The 18,665-nt window shown below is 50.6% G+C and overlaps 1 protein-coding gene across 6 annotated transcripts in view; it reads right to left on the bottom strand.

The window, feature by feature from the left end:
* The window catches only part of EDA (ectodysplasin A), a 70,983-nt gene that overhangs the window by 22,727 nt on the left and 29,591 nt on the right, over positions 1 to 18,665 (bottom strand). For all 6 annotated transcript variants that reach the window (XM_038184465.2, XM_038184464.2, XM_038184463.2 and 3 more), the window contains exon 2: positions 5,537 to 5,642. In XM_038184465.2, coding sequence (XP_038040393.1) covers positions 5,537 to 5,642 — 106 coding nt within the window. The remainder of the gene's footprint in view (positions 1 to 5,536; positions 5,643 to 18,665) is intronic.

Raw genomic sequence — 18,665 nt, forward strand, 5'->3', positions numbered from 1 at the left:
TCCACGGTCCAGATGCGCACAGCTCGGATGCGATCGCGTTCCTGCCTTGCTGTGACATCTGTTCTCGTCTCATTAGCCCGCACCGTGTTTTGTAACAGGAGAAACTGAGATTCTGAAAAAGTCAGCATCTGACCAGAGGCATTATGAGAAGGCCCAGTTCCACAAGTGGAATTCAGCTGGGATCCCCAGTCACTTCTAATGATGTCGGACCCTGCTCAGCATGGAGTATTAAAAGAAGTTGAAAAGTTTAGGTCGAGTTTCAGCAAAGCCTGCAGCAGCAGCACACAACAGTGGGTCAGGCACTAAGGATCCATCAGGACAAGGCTCAATTAGCACAAGTATCTGAAAAGACAATCTGGGTGGAGTTCTGACCAGGGGATTTCTTCTCGAGCCTTCCAAGCATCCTCAGCATCCCCACACCTTTCCCTGGCGGTCCACCCACCTCATGCAAAGCGGACAGGAGATAAATGGGGAGGTGCCAGAAGGACAAACACACCCCAGGGAAGCTCTGTGAATGGAACTAACCAACCCATCCCATCGTTAGGAATATGACGAGTAAGGAAGCAGGGCTTCTGCAACAAGCCGGGTCAGACGTGGAAGGGAAGGCTACTGGGGTAGCTGCGTACCAGCAGAGCTCAAGAAGAAATCCAGACTCCATCCGCACCCACACCACATCATGCTTCTGCATGGCAAATGACTCCCTACGGTGTCCCAAGCCGGGCTTCAGCAAAGCCTGTTAACAGACACTGCAGTGAATCTGGCTTCAAAGTGATCTCAGGATTAAAGAAATTAATTTGGAGTGGTTTGAGCCAAGGATAAGCTGAAAACATTTCAGCTGCCTAAAAATACACTCTTTTACAAGTTACACCTGGAGCAAGAAGACCCCCTGGAATGTATTTTTCCCCTTTATTGTCACTTGTTTCCAGCAATGACTCGGTATTAATCTGCCACTAGCATTAAGTAAGAGAGCTGAAAACCGTGACCTGAACTCATTCTGAATTTTCAGACAGTTGTTAAGCTTCTCTGGATCTGTCTCTGTGGAAACAGCGGTTAGGAACAAGCACAGACACAAGACCAGGGTCTAAAATTAGTTTCCTACGTTTTTATCTATGTGTCTTCATGGAAGGAAAGTGCCCAAGATAAGGGACCTTATACAAACAGCCCACCTTATTATAATAAACCTCGGTGTATCACGGAGGTAAGGATCTGTAAATGAGCTGGGGTCTTAGTTTTAGCCACAGTCACAAAAAATACTGGCAGTGATGTCATGGTCCTTGTACATGAAGAATGAAAAATTTATTGCAACACATCTTAATTCCTCCCTTCTGCCATTTTGGGGGAAATCAGAGAGAAATCCTGGGGAGGAAAAATCAGAGAAGAGCGAGTATTTTCTGGTGAGCCTTTCCTTGGGACTGTCTCCTCCGCTCCAGTATCCAGGAAATGTTCTTTATTTATTGAGTGCTCATCACCATGGTTTCGGAGCACAATAAGGCTCTATCGCCCTTAATACATCTGCGTTTCTGAGAATTCCTGGACTTTGGGGAATTGCACGGGGCCGACAGAAAGGAACCGATTGTTCTGGGCTCTGGAGTCGGAGGGATGTATCTTCCCTTTCCAAAGCAGAGGAAGCGAGCAGGAAAGGTCGCTATTGTGATCCTTACAAAAAAAAACCCGGCTGCACCCCCGCAGGAGGGGACGTGGGGACGGGGGCAGCTGCAGGTGCCTGTCCCTATGGGGTGGGGGGCTCGGGGCCAGCTACCTGCAGCCAAAACCCCGTCAGCACTGTTCTCCCAGCACCAGGTAAAAGCAGGGCTCTTCTCAAGCTGCTGCCATCCCGGTGAAAGGAACCGAATTTTTGGTTCAGCAGAAACCATTCACAGCGCTAAAAGCAGTGAGTTCTCATCAAGGACTTTCCTCAGCAGTAAGGACTGCCAAAGTAGTAGGAACCAAATTGTTGTCAGCTTAAGGACAGCCATCTGCTCAGCCTCTTTCCAGCTGCCATGCTCCAAATCAAAGAATGGATAACAATCATTTATGTTTCTCACCAAGCTCAATATGAAAAAACCTAGGAAGGGAGAAAAAAAAAAAAAAAAAAAAAACCAACCCCAAACCGAGAAGCAAAAACCAAACAAACCAGGAAAGCGGCACTGCAGGGATCTAACTGGGAACAGAGATGAAAGTAGGAGAAAAAGAAACTAGTTTTTTTAAAACAATGTTTTTTAAAGAGTCCTATTGACATCTGCTTTGTAAATGTTCTGTCATTATTTATAACCTCAAGAGCACGGAATTGTCTCTGTAGTTACAACCATGCTACTCCCATATTTTGGCTTTGTTAGCAAAGAGCCAGCAGCATTTTTACTGTTGCTCTGGGAATAGAGATCTAACATTTCATACACAGTTTATTTAAAAGTGGACTAATTTAACATTCTTGATGGTTCCTTTTAGCACAACTGTTGCTAATTACCAGCTCCAGAATGATTTGTTAATCTGGGAGCTACAGCGGTTCCACAGCAGCATAAATACACCGAGACAAAAAGGAAGGAGGGCACAAAGAGGAAAATAAGAGAGAGACATCGGAGAGGGGCAAGTTTTAGTGAACTAGGGCAAATTAAGCGGCAGGTGGAGCCGGTACCGCGGAGCGCCATAAACCGGAGCTGTAAAGAGGCTAACCCTGCGCCTTGAGAAGTCGAAAGGAATCGGAGCAGCTTTCAAAGCTGTGCAAACGTTGGTTTTGGAGGCATGGAGAGGAAGCTGGCTTGAAACACGATCTGTGCTCCTCGGGGCTGGGGCAGGCACCAGCCTCCCGTTAATGCCGCTGGCCCCTGGCGAGGTGACACGGCATGGCGCGGCACGGCACGGCACGGCACGGCACGGCACGGCACGGCACGGCACGGCATGGCACGGCTGGCAGCCGGCAAAGGGCGAGCAGGAGCAGGGCGAGCCGTGGGGCAGGGCACGAGGAGCCTCCTGCTCCTCCCAGGACACGACCCCGGCTTTGTTCAGGCGGTTCCAGGGCACCGCGCACGGAGGGGCGCAAACAAAAAATTAAGCAAACACGCTCGTAAAACATGACAAGTGAGCAGTGCGCCGAGGAGGAGCCCTCGAAGCACTCGAGTCGTGTTTGCCAGTGGCGGGGCGTGATTGATGGCCTTGCCCTGCTGCACACAGCTTTTTGTGGGCTTTTTCAGAAAGCAGCACGGAGGCAGCACACCGGGCTCACCGCCCGCGGCCCCCAAGCTCCCACCCTGGGGAAGGGGATGGGACCCGTCTGATCCCTCCTCAACACACCCTTTTCGCTGCCCAAGCTCCTTTTCCTAAAAGAACCCGAACTTTTAGGAAAAGAAGCAGAGTATCGTTGACATCTACACAGCATCCAGCCCATGGCTTTGTGGGGAAAAGCTGGTGAGGAGCCCAGCAGGCACCCAGCGAGGCCTCGCAGCCTCCCTGCAGCCACGGCTTCTCACACGTCGCATCGCCCCAGCCTTTCGCTGCATGTGTGAAGGGACTTGAAAGTTGGTGAAATTAATTCCAGACCAATATTAGCGAGGCCTCAAGTGGAAAGCACATCTCCTTCCTTCTGGGAAGTTACAGTGCATCCACTTTTATCTTCGGGAGGCTCTTTGGAGATCAAAGATCTGATCAGCTTTTCCTTTGTAAAACTCATGGAGCAAGCGGCGTTATCGATACCGTAACAATCATTTATTTGTGTGTGTGCGTATTAATGATTCATTCGCCTTCTCCGAAAAACAGATTCCTGCACGCAAACCTAAAACAAACCCCAGGAGTCACACGGGGAAGCAAGCTCTGTTGTTTGTTTACTGATTTTATGGTTGTTACAAGAACAATCCCTACCCTGACAGCTTCCACTTGTTAAATGCCTCCCTCCCTCATAAAACCGAGATGGCCAAACACCAAGCAGCCGCCTGCCAGCACAGCCCATCCTTGTCAGCAGGAGAACAACCTGTCACTGGGGCACTTCTGCCCATCCCAAATACCTTACACGGTCAAAAAACAACTTATAAAAAAATGAAATAAAATAAAATAATTGGTGGAACCGTGCTAGATTGCTGGAATGATTCAGCCCTGGTGCGTTCAGGGAACATGGAGTGGATGTGGGACAGGCACGGAGGCTTTCCACACCGGCTTTCAGCAGCTCCTTCTCACAGCACCACGATTCCCTGCACATCTGTCAATACGAAGCCGGTGCTCAGCCAGCCGAGCGGACGAGGCTAATTCCACCAGACATCTGCCGGCAGCACTGAATTTGCACGGTTCCCATCGAGTGGGAACTCGCTACGCGCACAAGCGCCTCGCGAAGATGCTGGAACGGATTTCGGGGAGTCGCTGCAAAAGGCTCCGCATCCTCCCCGAGCCATCTGAGCATCAGGCCGACACCGACGCTGAGGATGCTGGACCACACCGAGCTGGAATCACTCAGTGAGTCTGTACCAAATGCATCATACTTGTCAGCGTTTCGGCGAGGAGGAATCCTGGGAGTTTCACGAAGCTATTTCTTGGAGCGGAGCCACCGCAGAGCGTTTGCCACTGCGAAACTGCGAGGGGAGGATGGGGAGCTCACCGAGCCTGGAAGCCGAGGGGGGAAAACTAACGCAGGCTGAGAAGTTTATAAACGCCGTCAGGGCTTGACAAGCTCAGCAGGCACTGAGCCACGCACAGACCACTCCTTAATTACTTCTTGCTCTAATTCACGCGAGGCAGCCTCGCCGCTCGCTGTCAGCCGGTGCCAAGGCAGAGCCGAGCGGCGCGCACGTTTCTGCTGCTGCTCGGCAGACCCCGTCTGACGGGGGCAACGTGGTCTGGCTGCTGGGACAGCTTTTGGTAAGCTGTGGTTGTTCTAAATCTGCCCTAACGCACCTCGTACTCCGATTTCTGTCCTGTTTCACATACCAGCTCCTGATGCTAGGGTAAGGATAGCAGCAGTAGCAGCATTTCTGCTGAAAGATGTGGTCGAGTGCAGGAATGGTCGACAGCAGGAATGGGCTCCACTTCCCAGAGCCTTCCAGATTGAGGATTAAAACACTTTAAAAAAAAAAACAAAACACAAAACAACAAAAAAAAAACATCCCATCCCAACAAGGAGCAGGTGACGGGATGGTCCTTGCAGAGGAGGCACCCTCAGATATCACCTCCAAACCCAACCAGAAGATCTGGTTGTATTCATCTAAAACAGCCGAATAGAGCAACAAATACAGGTGTACGAGTACAAATTATTATCTTGAATGAGCACAGAGCCTCTCTATTAGAGAAGAAGAGCTAACGACAAGAGCACTGAGTAGCACTGATTTGTGCAAGCTCACTGGAGCTCCAGTTGTAGAAAAAAGGCCTGCTGGAACTAATAATCTCAAAGGCAATCAAAATTATATAGAGACAATTATAAGCCACAGATGACACTTTTTTTTTCCTCCCCCTACATACGGAACTCTGCATATAACCACGATCAGAAAAAAAAGGTCAGCCAAATGATTACGAGCGCGAAAGTGCCCAGCACAGCAGCAAGGAACGGGGTGACACTCACCATCGGGCCCCTCGCTGCCTTTACTCCTTTTATTCCGCCGGACACGTCTCCCTTCCTCTCCAACGTGCAGCTTGTCCTCAGGGTGAAAGAAGTTCAGCAAGGCCAGCTGGAAGAACAAGGACACGGTTAAGCATCGTGGCAGTGGGTGACCCAAGCCCAGCACCAGCAGGATGGACGTGTGGCTGCACCAGAAAAGTCATTTCTATCACCCTCTGGTTTGGTGACCCAACAAAAACCACCTCGGTGCCCGCAGCCGGCTGCCACTGCCATGCAGATCATGGAAGATGGAGCTGGAGATCGGCACAAGCCCCAAACGCTGATGCAATCCTTGCTAATTACCCTCTGTAAAACTTGCTCAATCCTGGAGCTCTTTCACCAGTATTACTCACTGCCAGTAAGTTTTTCTCTCTCAAGCCCTCTTCTGTAAGCCTCATTAGCTACTGAGATTCAAAGGTCTTCAGGGACCTTTAAATCCAATTCAGTATACCACATAATTAACACTTTAAACCTAGAGCAAGTACATCTTTATAACGCGATTTTTGCCGAGAGGCAAAAATTTTATGTAGCGACCTCCTATTCATGAAAAATAGTCGCTGCGTTAAAAACTCTTTGACAGTTATTAAACACACATCCCAACCCCGAAACTTGGGTTTCGGCTCAGAAGCCTCCCCAGCCCCCCCAGCTACCGGGCGGCTCGTTGCCCGGGGCACTTCCCCAGGTATTTCCACTCCATAAAATCCGAGATTTCACACCAGATGAAGGCAGGAGGAGCCAAATGCTCCCGTTCTGCCTGCTGCTGCACCCGCCAGGAACCTGGGCAGCTTCACCAGGATGGGGTTTTCTTTTTTTTTTTTTGTTGTGCTGAATAAACTCGATGGCGGGTATTTGATTCACAAACACCTACCCGCACCAAATGCATGCACGCCCACCTCAGGGAAGAACGAGCAGGCTTCAAAAAGCAGCTCCGAAGGTTATCAACCCTGTCACTGCCCCGAGAACAAAACCACGGCATCAAAAGCATCCTTTAAATAGCAGAGGAGAAGAAACTCCTTTCATGGACTCCCAGTTAAAAGAGTGGCTCGTGAAGCTGCAGGTCATAAAAGTCCCCGCTATGATCATTAAAGGCCTCTCTGCTCCCGATGTGCACCCAGCCCTGGCCCTCCCCTTTGCTCGCACACCGCCTGCGAGCTGCAGAGGGCTGCAGGAGGGGCTGGATCCTGCCCTGGTGGGAGGTGGGCTCAGCAAACCCACCTGCCCGGGCTGTGCCTTGCACCACTCGTTTCCTAGCTGGGTCTGAAAAAAATGAAGAGGGAAAAGCAGCGCTGTGGGCAGGTGGGAATCCGCAAGCGTTAGATTTTCTGAAGGAAAACCGTAAAAGCCATTTAAAATTGTCATTGTCCCCCCTTCTTTCTCCTTGTTTGTGGACGTGTCACCTCCAGGCAGCAGCACACAAAAGAGGAGAACTGGCTGAACCTACAGGGTCAGTGCCTTGGCACCGACAGAGCCGTGGATGCAGCCGATGCTGGCGTTCCAGCTCCTAAACCCCGGCTCAAAACCTCCTGCACTTTAAATTCCTGCCTTCGCAGCACGTGTTTCTATTTATTTCCGCAGCTGGCAGGTTGGGGACGGGCAGGATCTGGCCCCCAGCCGCCGGCAGAGGCACGGAGAGGCCGCTCGGGCGGCCGGGCTGACGCCCAGGGGGCTGCAAACTCTTTGCACGGGTGCTGCAGCCAGTGAAAAGCTCCCAAAAGTGAGGCTTCAGAGCAGAGTGGAGAAAACGGAGAGCAAAGCAAAGCCCATCCAGCCACAGAGCCCAGGGAACAACACAGCAGCCCAGCGAAAGAGCTGGCATCTGCCTCCTGTGCCAGGGACGGGCAGGAATCCTGCTGCGCCTCCCCAACCCAGCGAGCCCAAGTGCTGTAAAACGAACCGAAGCAACAAATTACTTTGTAGGTCAGGTTAAAAGGCCAACGATTCATCAGCGCCGCTTTTGAATGCCGTGGTTCCCTGGCTATCTGGTTTGGGGCTCTGCAAAGCACGCTGAAATAAAAGCCCTGCCACGGTCCGAGCAGCACGCGGGGACCTGCGCCCAGGAACCCTGCAAGGGGGTGGCACGGCTGCTGGCAGAGCTGAGGCTAAAAATCACATCCCTCATCCCAAGGAGGTTTTGTAATGGCACAGCACTAATTGTTTCAAAACAAACATGTTTCATTTCCCTGCCATTGTGAACACAATCTTAATACGACAGCCAGTTTTGAAACGCTGCAGCATCAAACTGAGCTCGCCCAACGCCCGGCTGCGCCTGCAGAGATCACCTCACGGCTGGGGAGCACAAAGGGCTCCAAACAACCTTTGCTGAAGCCTGCTGGCTCTTTAAACCTGCCTTAATTCAACACCCAGCAGGGGACACGGAGAGCTGCAGACATTTCGGGGCTCCCCTGATCTCCATAGCTCTGTTTTGTCACAAAGATTATTGATAAATGCAGCAGGGCCATTTATATATATATATATATTTTTTTTTTTTCCTGACAGGTATAAGCAGGCTTCTCATATGCCACACTCTCATGCTTTAAAGAAACAAAGCTCTCAACATGCTTGCAACAATCTAGATAATTTCACCTGGAAAAAAAAATAATGTGAGAACTCCGAATGGCTGAAATGCCTTGGTTTTTCATTTTGACCGAGGGTTTTGTTTCCCAGTGAAACAAAATTTCTCGACCAGAAAGCTTTTCATAACCTGGGCAAAGCCATTTAATTTTAATCTCAGAAGGAGAAACACAAGAGACTGCCACAATATGTTTATTTCCCAGTGCAGTTCATCAAAACACCCTTCCACCACCAAATTCTAACATCATGGCTCAAGCATGCTCTGATAAGCATTACTTTCAATGTGAAATCTTAGATTAAAAAAATATAATAATAAAAAAATCAAAAAATAGCCTCATAAATTCAAATATTCAGTGAATAAAATGCAAATCCTAATGGTGCCTACGGAGCAGTGGGAACCAGCTGTGACACCCGGTATTGGCTAAAAGTAGATCTAACCATTAAACTCTGTCTTTCTAATCAGACCAAGTCAAAAAGATAAATGACAGTGAGGGAAATGAATAAACCACTTAGAAAAATAATAGAGCTAGCTTAAGACAGGGGCTGTGACCACACCAGCTCTGAGCACAGTGTCTGAGAACAATCCCAGTGAAAGTAGGGTTTCTTGGAGGAGCACCCACGCGTCCTCCATGCTTCATCCTCTGAGACGAACGGAGGAGTTTGTCCTGGGGACTCCCTCTGCAATGTCAGTAATGCAAATTATGGCATCAAATCTCCCCGCCTCGCTGCTCTCGGGCTGCAGCTGGGGATGCTCCGCAGCCCACGGCCCTCACGGGTGGGAATTTGGGTTGGTCCCCATGCAGCTGCACCACGCCGGCGAGCCAGCGATGCTCTTCCCATTCGGATGGGACGGATGCAGGAGGAGAAATTACCTCCAGCAAAACGGTCTCTAGGACAGCACTACAGCACAGACGCTGCTGAAAATAACCCTTCACGTGTCTGCCCAACGTGACGAGCAACCAGGATGTGTCTGTGGGCTCCCCTCCTGGGGGAGCGGAGGAGCGGGGTGGAGAAACGCTGTTTGATCCCATGCAGTCATGCCATGGGCACCTCGAAGTCTGGAGCAATCCCCACTTCCCTCCCCGCGTCAATTTGAAGTCCTCAAATTACCCTCATTTGAGAAACACCACGTAAACCCATTAGGACTCGCCACATTTAATCAAGAAGATCACTCGTAGGATGCTAAAAGGTCAAAAAGCGAAGCGAGGAAAAACCCCGGGGGAAAACATACCTCAAAATAACCTGCGAAACAATAGCGAAAGCATGCCTTACCAGCATGAATCAGAGATACCTTGGTTTCTGTCAGCAAAATAAAGCACAACAAAGACGTGCACACAAAAGCACCGGCTTGCTCTGCAGCGACATGCAGAACCCTCTCTGGAAACGCTGAACAAGAACGCTCTGGAATGGCAAGAGAACACAAGAGGAATTGCCAGGGCACTGCAGCCACCGAGAAGTGAGGCTGCTTTGTAGGGAAGGACGTGCCTCACTCTGCATACGTAGGAATGGAGACGCTTTATTTTATACATATATATATATACATATAAATATATACATGTATATAGATGCAAAGGAGCCATGAAATAGGAAGTTGGAGATGAAACTTGGATGTACCATGGAGTTATGGCTGAATACACAAATTATAGGCAATAATAATAATAATAATAATAATAATAATAATAAAGCAATGCTGGGATGCTAAATTAATTGATAAGATTTGCATACTCAATTGCACCTCTCTGCAAACACCCGGACACACACAGCCCTCAGACACACCTGGCAGGGGAACGAGGACCCACTGCACACCAAGGAAACGTGTTTCAAATGGTCTAACGGCTTGGAAAAGAGGAGATATAACTTTGGTGGTGGTGTGGCACGGCTGGAAAGCAGCTGAAAGGTGAGGTTATGGGTCAAGAGGAGCACTTTAAAGGAACCAAAAAAATGCATTACAGAACTGAGCTGCTCTGCGTTGGCTCTGCAGCGAGAAGCACATTCTTGAGAAGTGTTTCCGAGTATATCCATTACTTTGAAAAACACCAACAAAAGGCTCATCTGCATGCTGCATTGCCAAGTTTGCTTCCAATTAATAACGGGAGAGCGAGAGCAGCCAGCTTTAGATCTAATCAAAAACCTCACGCTCTCCTACAGCACATTAGCTTAAAGCACCACTGAGAAAGAATGAATTTGTCCTCTTACATGATTGTTTAATGGCGCTGTTAAAATCAAATTCCCTCATTCATTTGTAATTTGGGATATCGTTCGTGTTGAGGAGATGAATAAGCAAACTGAGCTCTTCAGAGACATTCCTTGCAAGCAATGCTGTTGTTTTTCTGGCGCTCTGAAGTTCAGCAGTCGGAGGTTGTGGTTCGAATAACAGCTACTTGAATATTAGCCCCATTGTCCTACATCAGAAATTTGCCTGTGGTAACACGTGGTGTAAAATACTAAGTAGATTATTTATGTTCAAACAGGCTAGAAAGAAGTTTTGGGGGTAGCTTTGTTTTGCCGAAAAAGCCATTCAACATATTTCCAGCCTCGCTTTTGTCATCGTTCCTTTTTCTTAGAAAAATGCAAGAAGTGAAAGAGTAAACAGCCCACATTTCAACATGACAAAACACGACAGAAATTTATACATCTTGCTGGTGAGACAAGCCACAGCTCTGGGTGCAAAGCTGCTGTAACGCGATCTAGAGCGTGGGGAGGGCAGCGAGGACAGCGCCCAAAGCCACAGCCCTGGTCGCCCATCTGCCTCCTCCACACCTCGTGTTTTCAGCCCAGCTCAGCTGCTCGGCTCCTTCCTTTCCAGGGGATCGGAGCCGGGCTACACGCTGTCCTCCTAAATCCCTCCGCTGGCTTTTCTGCTGCGCGAAGGCTCAAGTATCATCCCCTCCTTCCAGCTCGCCCATAACTCTTCTCGCCCCGATTGCTTCATCTCTCTCATCGCTCCCCGTCAGCCTTCCTCCCTTTCGCTCCCAATGCCAGCCGGGTCGCGCTTCTTGCCAGCTATTCACACTGCAGCCCGAGGTCCCAGAGGCACAGAACATCAGCTTTGAATTGACAGAAAAAAAAAAAAAAAAAAGGCAAAGAGAAACACAATTCCCCCTCGTTCTAATCTGCACGTAAGCATCCTCGCTGAGGTTTTTAGACTCGACTGTGAACTTTAAAAGTTTTTGCCTCCCAAAGGTAAAAGGAATTCTATAATCTCCATTTCCTACCCAGGGGATAAATGCTCGAGGAATGCTCCAGAGCTCACCCGAAGCAACTCGGGCTGTTTGTGCTGACACGGGGACTGAGCACTGCCTCTGGGCTGGATACAGGCACGGCCACCACCGTGTCACCATCACACCTCGGGAGCTGGTTTGAGGCGCTTCCTCGCGATCTGCTGAGCGTTTCTGTCCTTAGGTTGGTTGGAAAGCCGTTCAGAGGAGGACTGCGCAATCAGGGTTTTTAAATACGAGCCCAGTGAGTCATGCTCTTGGGTCTTCTAGGCACTGTGGTAATATAAAGTTATTAGACAACAATAAAAGAGGAGGGAGCATATTTTCCTAAGTTTTTATTGGTATTTTAACTTCATTACTCAGGAAAGCCACTGTATTTTTCAGCACAGAGCATGAAGTCTGATTGCCAGTTATCAGTTTGAGCCTCGTTACGAACTGCCAGGCCCAGGGAATTAATGCTCATTAGCGGCTATAACCCAACTCGTAAACTTCCCTGCACAACCAAACCCTCAAAGAAAGGTGGCTCTGCCAGGACCGGTATCCTTCCAGAACAAAAGGCAACTGGCACCTGGATTAAATATTTTAATTTTTCAGTTGCCCATCAGTATATGGCTAGATGAAAGGAACCCAAACGCCAGCCCACTCCCCACACACAGCCCCATCACCTAAAACCAAATGCCTCCCCAAATACCCCAAACACTGTCTCACGGTGGTTTCTCCAGCTATTTCAAGTCCAGAGGCTTTGGCCAGCTGATCAAGGCAGCTTCTGCGCATCCCATAAACCCGCTTTAGTTTAACGTGCAACGCACCGAGTATTTATGTTTCTACCACTAACTCACTGCTACTTTTCAAACACAGCTAACTGCTCTTTGTTAATCCCCCACTCATGTTACAGAAGGGAGAACAAATGAATATTTTCGCTGTGACTCAGAGCAGCTTAATCAGCTCGTTCTGTCACAAACACCGGCCCACGGCCCCGCGCAGGCAGACAAAACCCTCGATAAATGGAGCAGGGGAGACGCAGCAGGGGTAGGTGCTCCCCGGCTGCCCAGAGGAAACCCCCAGACCAGCATCAGCTCCGCTCCTTCCATGGATGTGTGTGTTAATTACAGACCACAAAATGAGGTTTTGCAGCAGCTTGGCTTTAAACGCTTCAGGTTGAGCACCACAACATCAGCCTGCTGCAGAGAAGGGCCAAAAGCACGCTTGGTCTTTGTGCTGGCCCGGGGAAGAAGTCCAAGTCTTGTCCTGTGAAGGCTCCTTCTCAGCCTGGGGGTGTACAATATTTACTGCCCGAGCCATGACTGCTCTTCCATATTATCAGCTGCTGGTACGTGACTTTAGCCTAGAGGGAGAGCTTTCCCCATGCAGAAACCTCGGCCACAGCATTATGAGCACGAGCTCCCCGACAATGCTGAGGGAACAAAACCCGAGGCCGCAGCGAGAGCTGCCAACTAAACGGGAGACAGAAGCAGCTTTGTGCTGGCATCGGCGCCGGGAGCAACTCCTCGTGTGACCATCCCTGGTCCCATTTCTGCAGCCACGTGCGGGCTGTGACCCAACCAAGGCGAGGTGCCGATGGCCACATCCACCTGGGGACCCGGTGCGCTGCCCGTGGGCAGGCGGCTTCGCCCACGGACTTTGCTGTGCGTGTCCCAACCAGAAGTCAGCCACGGGGAACCGACTTCGAGGAACAACTACCTCCCTGGATGCCCATCTCAAGACACTCTCAGACGAGTTATTTTGCCTGCTGCCTGCTGCCAGGGCGCTTGGTGCAGGCGTGCCACGCCGCTGGTGCCAACCGGACCCGCGGAGAGCGTGCGCTGCGCGCAGCACCGAGCGCAGGCTGAGCTCCGCAGCGTGCTGCACCTGTTGGCACTGGAAGGGAAAGGCAGAAACACAAGCCAGATGTTAGGTAGAACAAGGTCAAAGCTGAGTTTAACACCACATACGCAGACACCTGTGCTGAATTTTTCAATGGTAGCGGGAGTAAGAGGTTCCTGCTGCGGACTTCCCTCTGCGGGCAGGCAGACCTGCAGTAACCCAACACTTCCCTGGGAACACACTGGTTAAAACGCTGAGAAGTATCAATGTCAGTGCAAGGTAAGGACCTTAAATCAGTTCCTTTCGTTTCCCAAGGAAATCAAATTTAGCTGTGAACCAGCGCCAGACAGAGATCTGCTGTCTATTAGCATGAATTCTCAGTTTTTCACATTTTAATTAGTCTTCATAGTCTTTTTTCAGCCCCATTTTCAGCCAGCTGGGCTACGTCCCCCTCCATATGGAGGTCACAGTTCCTTCTCCTGCATACCAATAGCAATTCTTTTCTTATTTTAGCGTTTACATTATCAAAGCACTCGCACACTTCAAAAAGCACAGCGCACGGTTGCTTTGGAGGGCCACGAAGGGAGACACCACAAGCTCCAGCGACTTGATACTAGCCATATTTTCTCCTCCCTTGCCTGCTCTGTTTTTCCCCATCTGTGCTATGCTCATGCTTCCTCGCCACCTGGATCTTCTCCAGGCCAGCCAGGACAGCGTGAGCTCCATCACGCAGCCCTCCTTGAAGCCCAAACAGCTCTTCAGGAACTCCTGCAGCCAGGCAGGGCTCCAGCCAAGAGCTCCGGGGCTCTGCTGCTCCGCTTGGAGCTCCTCCCTTGCCCTGCAAAATGAAGAACTGGGGGCTCTCCAGCCTCTAAAGGCTTGCTCAGGCCACCATCGGGTCTTCTCCTGAGGAGGAGGCATCTTTTTCCTATGTTCAAAAGGAGTTTTAAGAATGCCTGGCATGATCTGTTAGCCACGAGGGAAACAATTTACGTGGCTTGCACAGCACACGACATGAAACACAGCGTGCTGAAGGTGCTGCTCTCCCGCTCTGCTGCTCCTCCTCCACCCAGCACTGTTACCTCGCACCACTTTCAGATGTTTCTGCTGAGATGGCAGCGCTGGAGTCCCTGCTGCTGAGGCTGCTGAGCAGAGCAGCCTCCTGAAGGCTCTCCATGGAGCACACAGCTGCAGAACCTGAATTTATTCCATTTCCCAGTTCCCCGGTATTTTTCCCTTTATCTTTCAAAGTCCTGCAGAAACCCATTGCCTTCGATGGGACTAGTTACAGTGAAAAACAGGTTAGGATTTACTCGTTAAAACCATCCCTGAAGTAGGAAGTTCGGAGAGGACATTTGTTAGGCACCAGAACTGATGCTCGCTCTGCAAACTTTATTCTGCCCTTGCCACAAGGGATCCACTCCCACCCCCTCTTCTTTTCTCCCTTTTTCTTCGATGTTCAGAAAGCTTCAACATTTTGAAATCTTCTTGCTATAGCCTGTTCAGATACAGTTTTAAAAACATCTTTCCTTGCTCCTTAACAAAACAAAAACTTCTTGTTACAGCGCTTTTGTACTTTCAGCAAAAGGCTTTTCAAATCCTGTTTTCTAAATCTGGATGTTAAAATCGGCCTTCAGCTACGATTAATTTTTATGACACTTCACTGGAAGGAAAAAACAGAAGGGAAGGAAACAGGAGGAGGGCTTCGAGTAGTCCAAATGAAATAGTATTGCCTTCAGAAGAAAAACAAGTCTACTGTAAATGCAACATCCATGAAATAACGCATCCAGAAGAAGGAGACGGAGCCAACTGCAGCCCGGCAGCTGGGAGCTGCTATCGGTCAGGTTATTGCCCACGCACCTCGAGTAGCTGCTGCATCCCAGCCCTCGGTGAGCCACAGAGCCCCGAGGGAGCGCGGCCAGGGCAGCCTGCGTGTTAGGGACTCCTAGGCCATCGCCTTCAGTTGCTTTTGTCAGGCACCTACTGCTGCCTAACTAATCGGATCAATTACAATTAGGGTCAGGAGAGCGGTACGACCACACACAAACGTGATTAAATGGTCCGAAAGCGCTCGCTGCTGCCCCGTTCCTAGCAGGGCACCCACCAGCACTGCGTAAAACTGCCTCTTTGGAAGCAAAATGTCAAATGTTTTTGGCAACTCCTGCTGCAGGGCGCATCTGTAAGGTCTGTGCATTACACAGCAGATGGGAAAACGTCTCCCACCGGGCTGATATGGGGAGGAAGGCTGGCTGGAAGGAGGAGAAGCCACCCAGCACGCACTCAGCTGGTGCATGGGATCGGGGAAAGGGGAAGGTCCCCTGAGCCCCCGCTCCTGAAAGCAGAGAGCACCGAGGTACTCGCACGGCACAGCACACGGCACCTGGGAAACCACTTATCTCATCTCCAGATTAACGCAGTTCTTGCCAAAAATTCAAATGGAGTTGCTGTTTGTTTGGTTTCCCTGGCTGCCTTCGCCTGGCTGGAAGGCGCAGACACCCCGGAGCACAAAAACCGCAGCACGAGGATGGAAAACCCGGCAGCTCCCTGCACACGGCTTCTCCACAAGCAAAGCCTGTGCCGTCGGGACCTCTGCTGCCAGCGGTGCCACCGCACCGCCCCTCCAGCTCTGTGGGATTTTGGGCAGCCGAGGGCACCCCGGGCAGTCAGAGCCACCAGTCCTCACCCTGCAGGGCGAGCAGGCTTGGGAAACACGATGTGATTTTGTACAACACCATGGAAACGGTGGAAAAAAGAGCTGGGAAGAATTCAGGAATTTTAACTCATTCGCACCTAAATTTTCCACACAACCCCATCGCCCCCAGTTGGTCCCAGCAGCAGCAACGTGCAGATCCCCAGCCGTGTTTTCTGCGCTGTGCCTCCGGGCTGCCAAAGAGCCCAGCTCCGCTCGCTGCTCTGAGCACCAAACAGACCCACAATCAGAACAACATTCCCCCTGCACCCTCCACGCGAAAGCAAAAGCACCGCTGCCACCAGAAGAAAAACGCCTCGACCTGCCCAGCAGCCCGGTGAGCAGTCCCTCGAGCACAGTGCTAGCAAGTGCATTTTGAGGCTAACAGAGGGAATTAGACTATATTTTTAGCTAATAAAGCTCATTTATCAGGCTCAGCCTCTGGCTGTGGGCAGGAGAGGCAGCAAAGCGCTAGGAAAAGGGCGAGGTGCTAGCTTGCTCTCCCCTTTATGCAAGCCGAGCCCTTCTGCTTTAAACTTTGATGTGCTGAACCAGCGAGCACGGCTTTTAACGAGGCGAGAGCAGCGACAGAAGGATGCTGTGCACGACAGCCCTCGGCGCAGCTTTCCATGACACCGGGGTCCGCGGGATGTCAGGCCAGCCAGATGTTTCCAGCTCGCGAGCCAGCCCAGCTGCTGCACAGCTGCCTGCGCCGCCGAGCCGAGCCGAGCCGAGCCGGGGGCTCGCTGCTCCCAGGTTTGCACTTTGAGATGCGGGAGCAGCACGCCTTTGTGCAGGCCAGAGAGCTTGTCAAAGCCAGTTAAAACGGCGAGGTGTCATGCTAAGCTTGCACAGGCCGCCGCCGCCGCGGAAGGTGCTTCCTCCATCATCTGGGCGCAGCAAAGCCAGGCACGAAAAGATCAAGCGCCTCGCTGAAGGTTACAAAGAAAGAAGTCAGGAAAGAAAAATTTAGTAAACACTGTCCATGCCAAATTCCTAAAATAAAGGCTAAAGCGGCTCATACGAGCTGCAGGCTGGCTCTTCAGTCTTCTGCGATACCACCAAGCCCCCAGCTCATTCCCAATCTTTTACAGTTTGGTGCTCAGCTGTCAGCGTGCCCCCCGTGCAGCCAGGTATCCCTCACCTCCTCCGAATCGGGCCCCACTCATTCTCTCCCAGGGAAATCTCATCTCCCTGCTCTATCTTAGTATTTAATCTTTCACTTTATCGTTATCCTTTTTTTCCTTTTTTACCCAGCAAACTGCTGGCTGGCAGACGTGGAAGAGGCGAGCCCTCCTTTGCTGACCCACGTCCTGCTGGCTGTGAGGCTTCAGATGTGTACATAAACACACAAAAACACGCATTTGTACCTCAAATACATACATACACAGGCACCTTGGTGCGGCACGCATGCTAGAGGTCTCATCCAGGCACTCTGCATGCTTTCGGTTAATGGGAAACACTGCTGTAGCAAAGAAAATTAGGAAAAAAAACCTCACTCCTGCAGCCAGGGAGCATTTTCCTGCTCTGCTGGGTGAGACGAACAGCTCCATGGCTTCGGGCTGAGCATAAGAAAAAGGACTGTTTACAGACAGAGTTTTGCAATTACTCTGAATGTCATCCCAGGTCACATTTGGCTGTGGTGGGGCCACGAAGCCGAGCGAGGCTGAGCTCTGTGCAGCCCTACCTGCGTCCCGGGCGGCCAAAAGCACCCAGCAGCACGCGAGCGTGGGCAAGGACGGGCAGCAACATGTGCTGCAGGGGGACCCGGCAACCTTCCGGAGGCTTGAAACCGAAGGAGGATGGAAACTGTTTGATTTTTGCCAGGAAAAAGTATCAAATATATCCTCACTGGGTTTTTTCAGGCAGTTTTGCTGGGGTTTGTTTGTTTTTGAAGCTGAAAATGGCTTTCTAAATCATCCTAGACAGACAAACAAAGAGGGACATCACACTGATTAGGTACCCAAACAAAAACCGCTCCACTGGCCAGGTTTTACGACAAATTTAGCCTCCCGAAGCCTTTATTTCCCCATGGCACTCACCGAACCCGCTAAGAATAAGTCTTTGGTGCAAGCAACCGCCCGACCTGCGAGGTCTGCTACAGGTGGAGGGCAGAAACCTGGTGGAGATCCCAGCCCCGAGCAGCAGCCACCGAGCATCTCCGGAAAGTTGGCAAACCAGCAGAGCTCACACAATCTGAAGCTATTGGCATGGTCTCGCTATCATGAGGCTTCATCCCCTTGACCCCTGGGATCAGCCAGGCTGGGAGAGGCTCCCAAGTGCCCCCAGATGAAAGGGATATTTTGACATTTCAGCAGAACCTTAAATAAACAAGAAGCAGAGGGGGCAAGATGCTGCCGGGAATGACAAAAGGCAGCTGTAAACACGACTGTAGATAAGGCAGAAGAACATTTTAAACAGTTGTTTGCACTGGATGACTGGAGAACAAAATATGGGACGTGTCCACACCCACTGGGAAGGGACCTGCTGTGGCCTGAAGTCCTTGCCGTTTACGATGGGGTTGAGCAAAAAAGGCCCTCTCCCTCTCATCTTCAGAAACCCAGATCCCAGCTTCTGCGACACTCCAAGACAAAGAACCCGAAAATGACCAAGAAAGAATTTTTAGAAAAGGAGCAAAAAACCTGCAAAGACAGCAATGGGGTGCCAACAGGCGCCGAATTTGGGGGAGTTCTTCCCATAGAGCCAACCCAACCCAATGACACCAGATATGTTTATCACATTAGGCAATCAAATTCCAATTTTTAAGCATTACCTGCTTACCTGAGAGTGC

Source organism: Anas platyrhynchos, chromosome 10 (genome assembly GCF_047663525.1).
Source record: "Anas platyrhynchos isolate ZD024472 breed Pekin duck chromosome 10, IASCAAS_PekinDuck_T2T, whole genome shotgun sequence".
Lineage (NCBI taxonomy): Eukaryota > Metazoa > Chordata > Aves > Anseriformes > Anatidae > Anas > Anas platyrhynchos.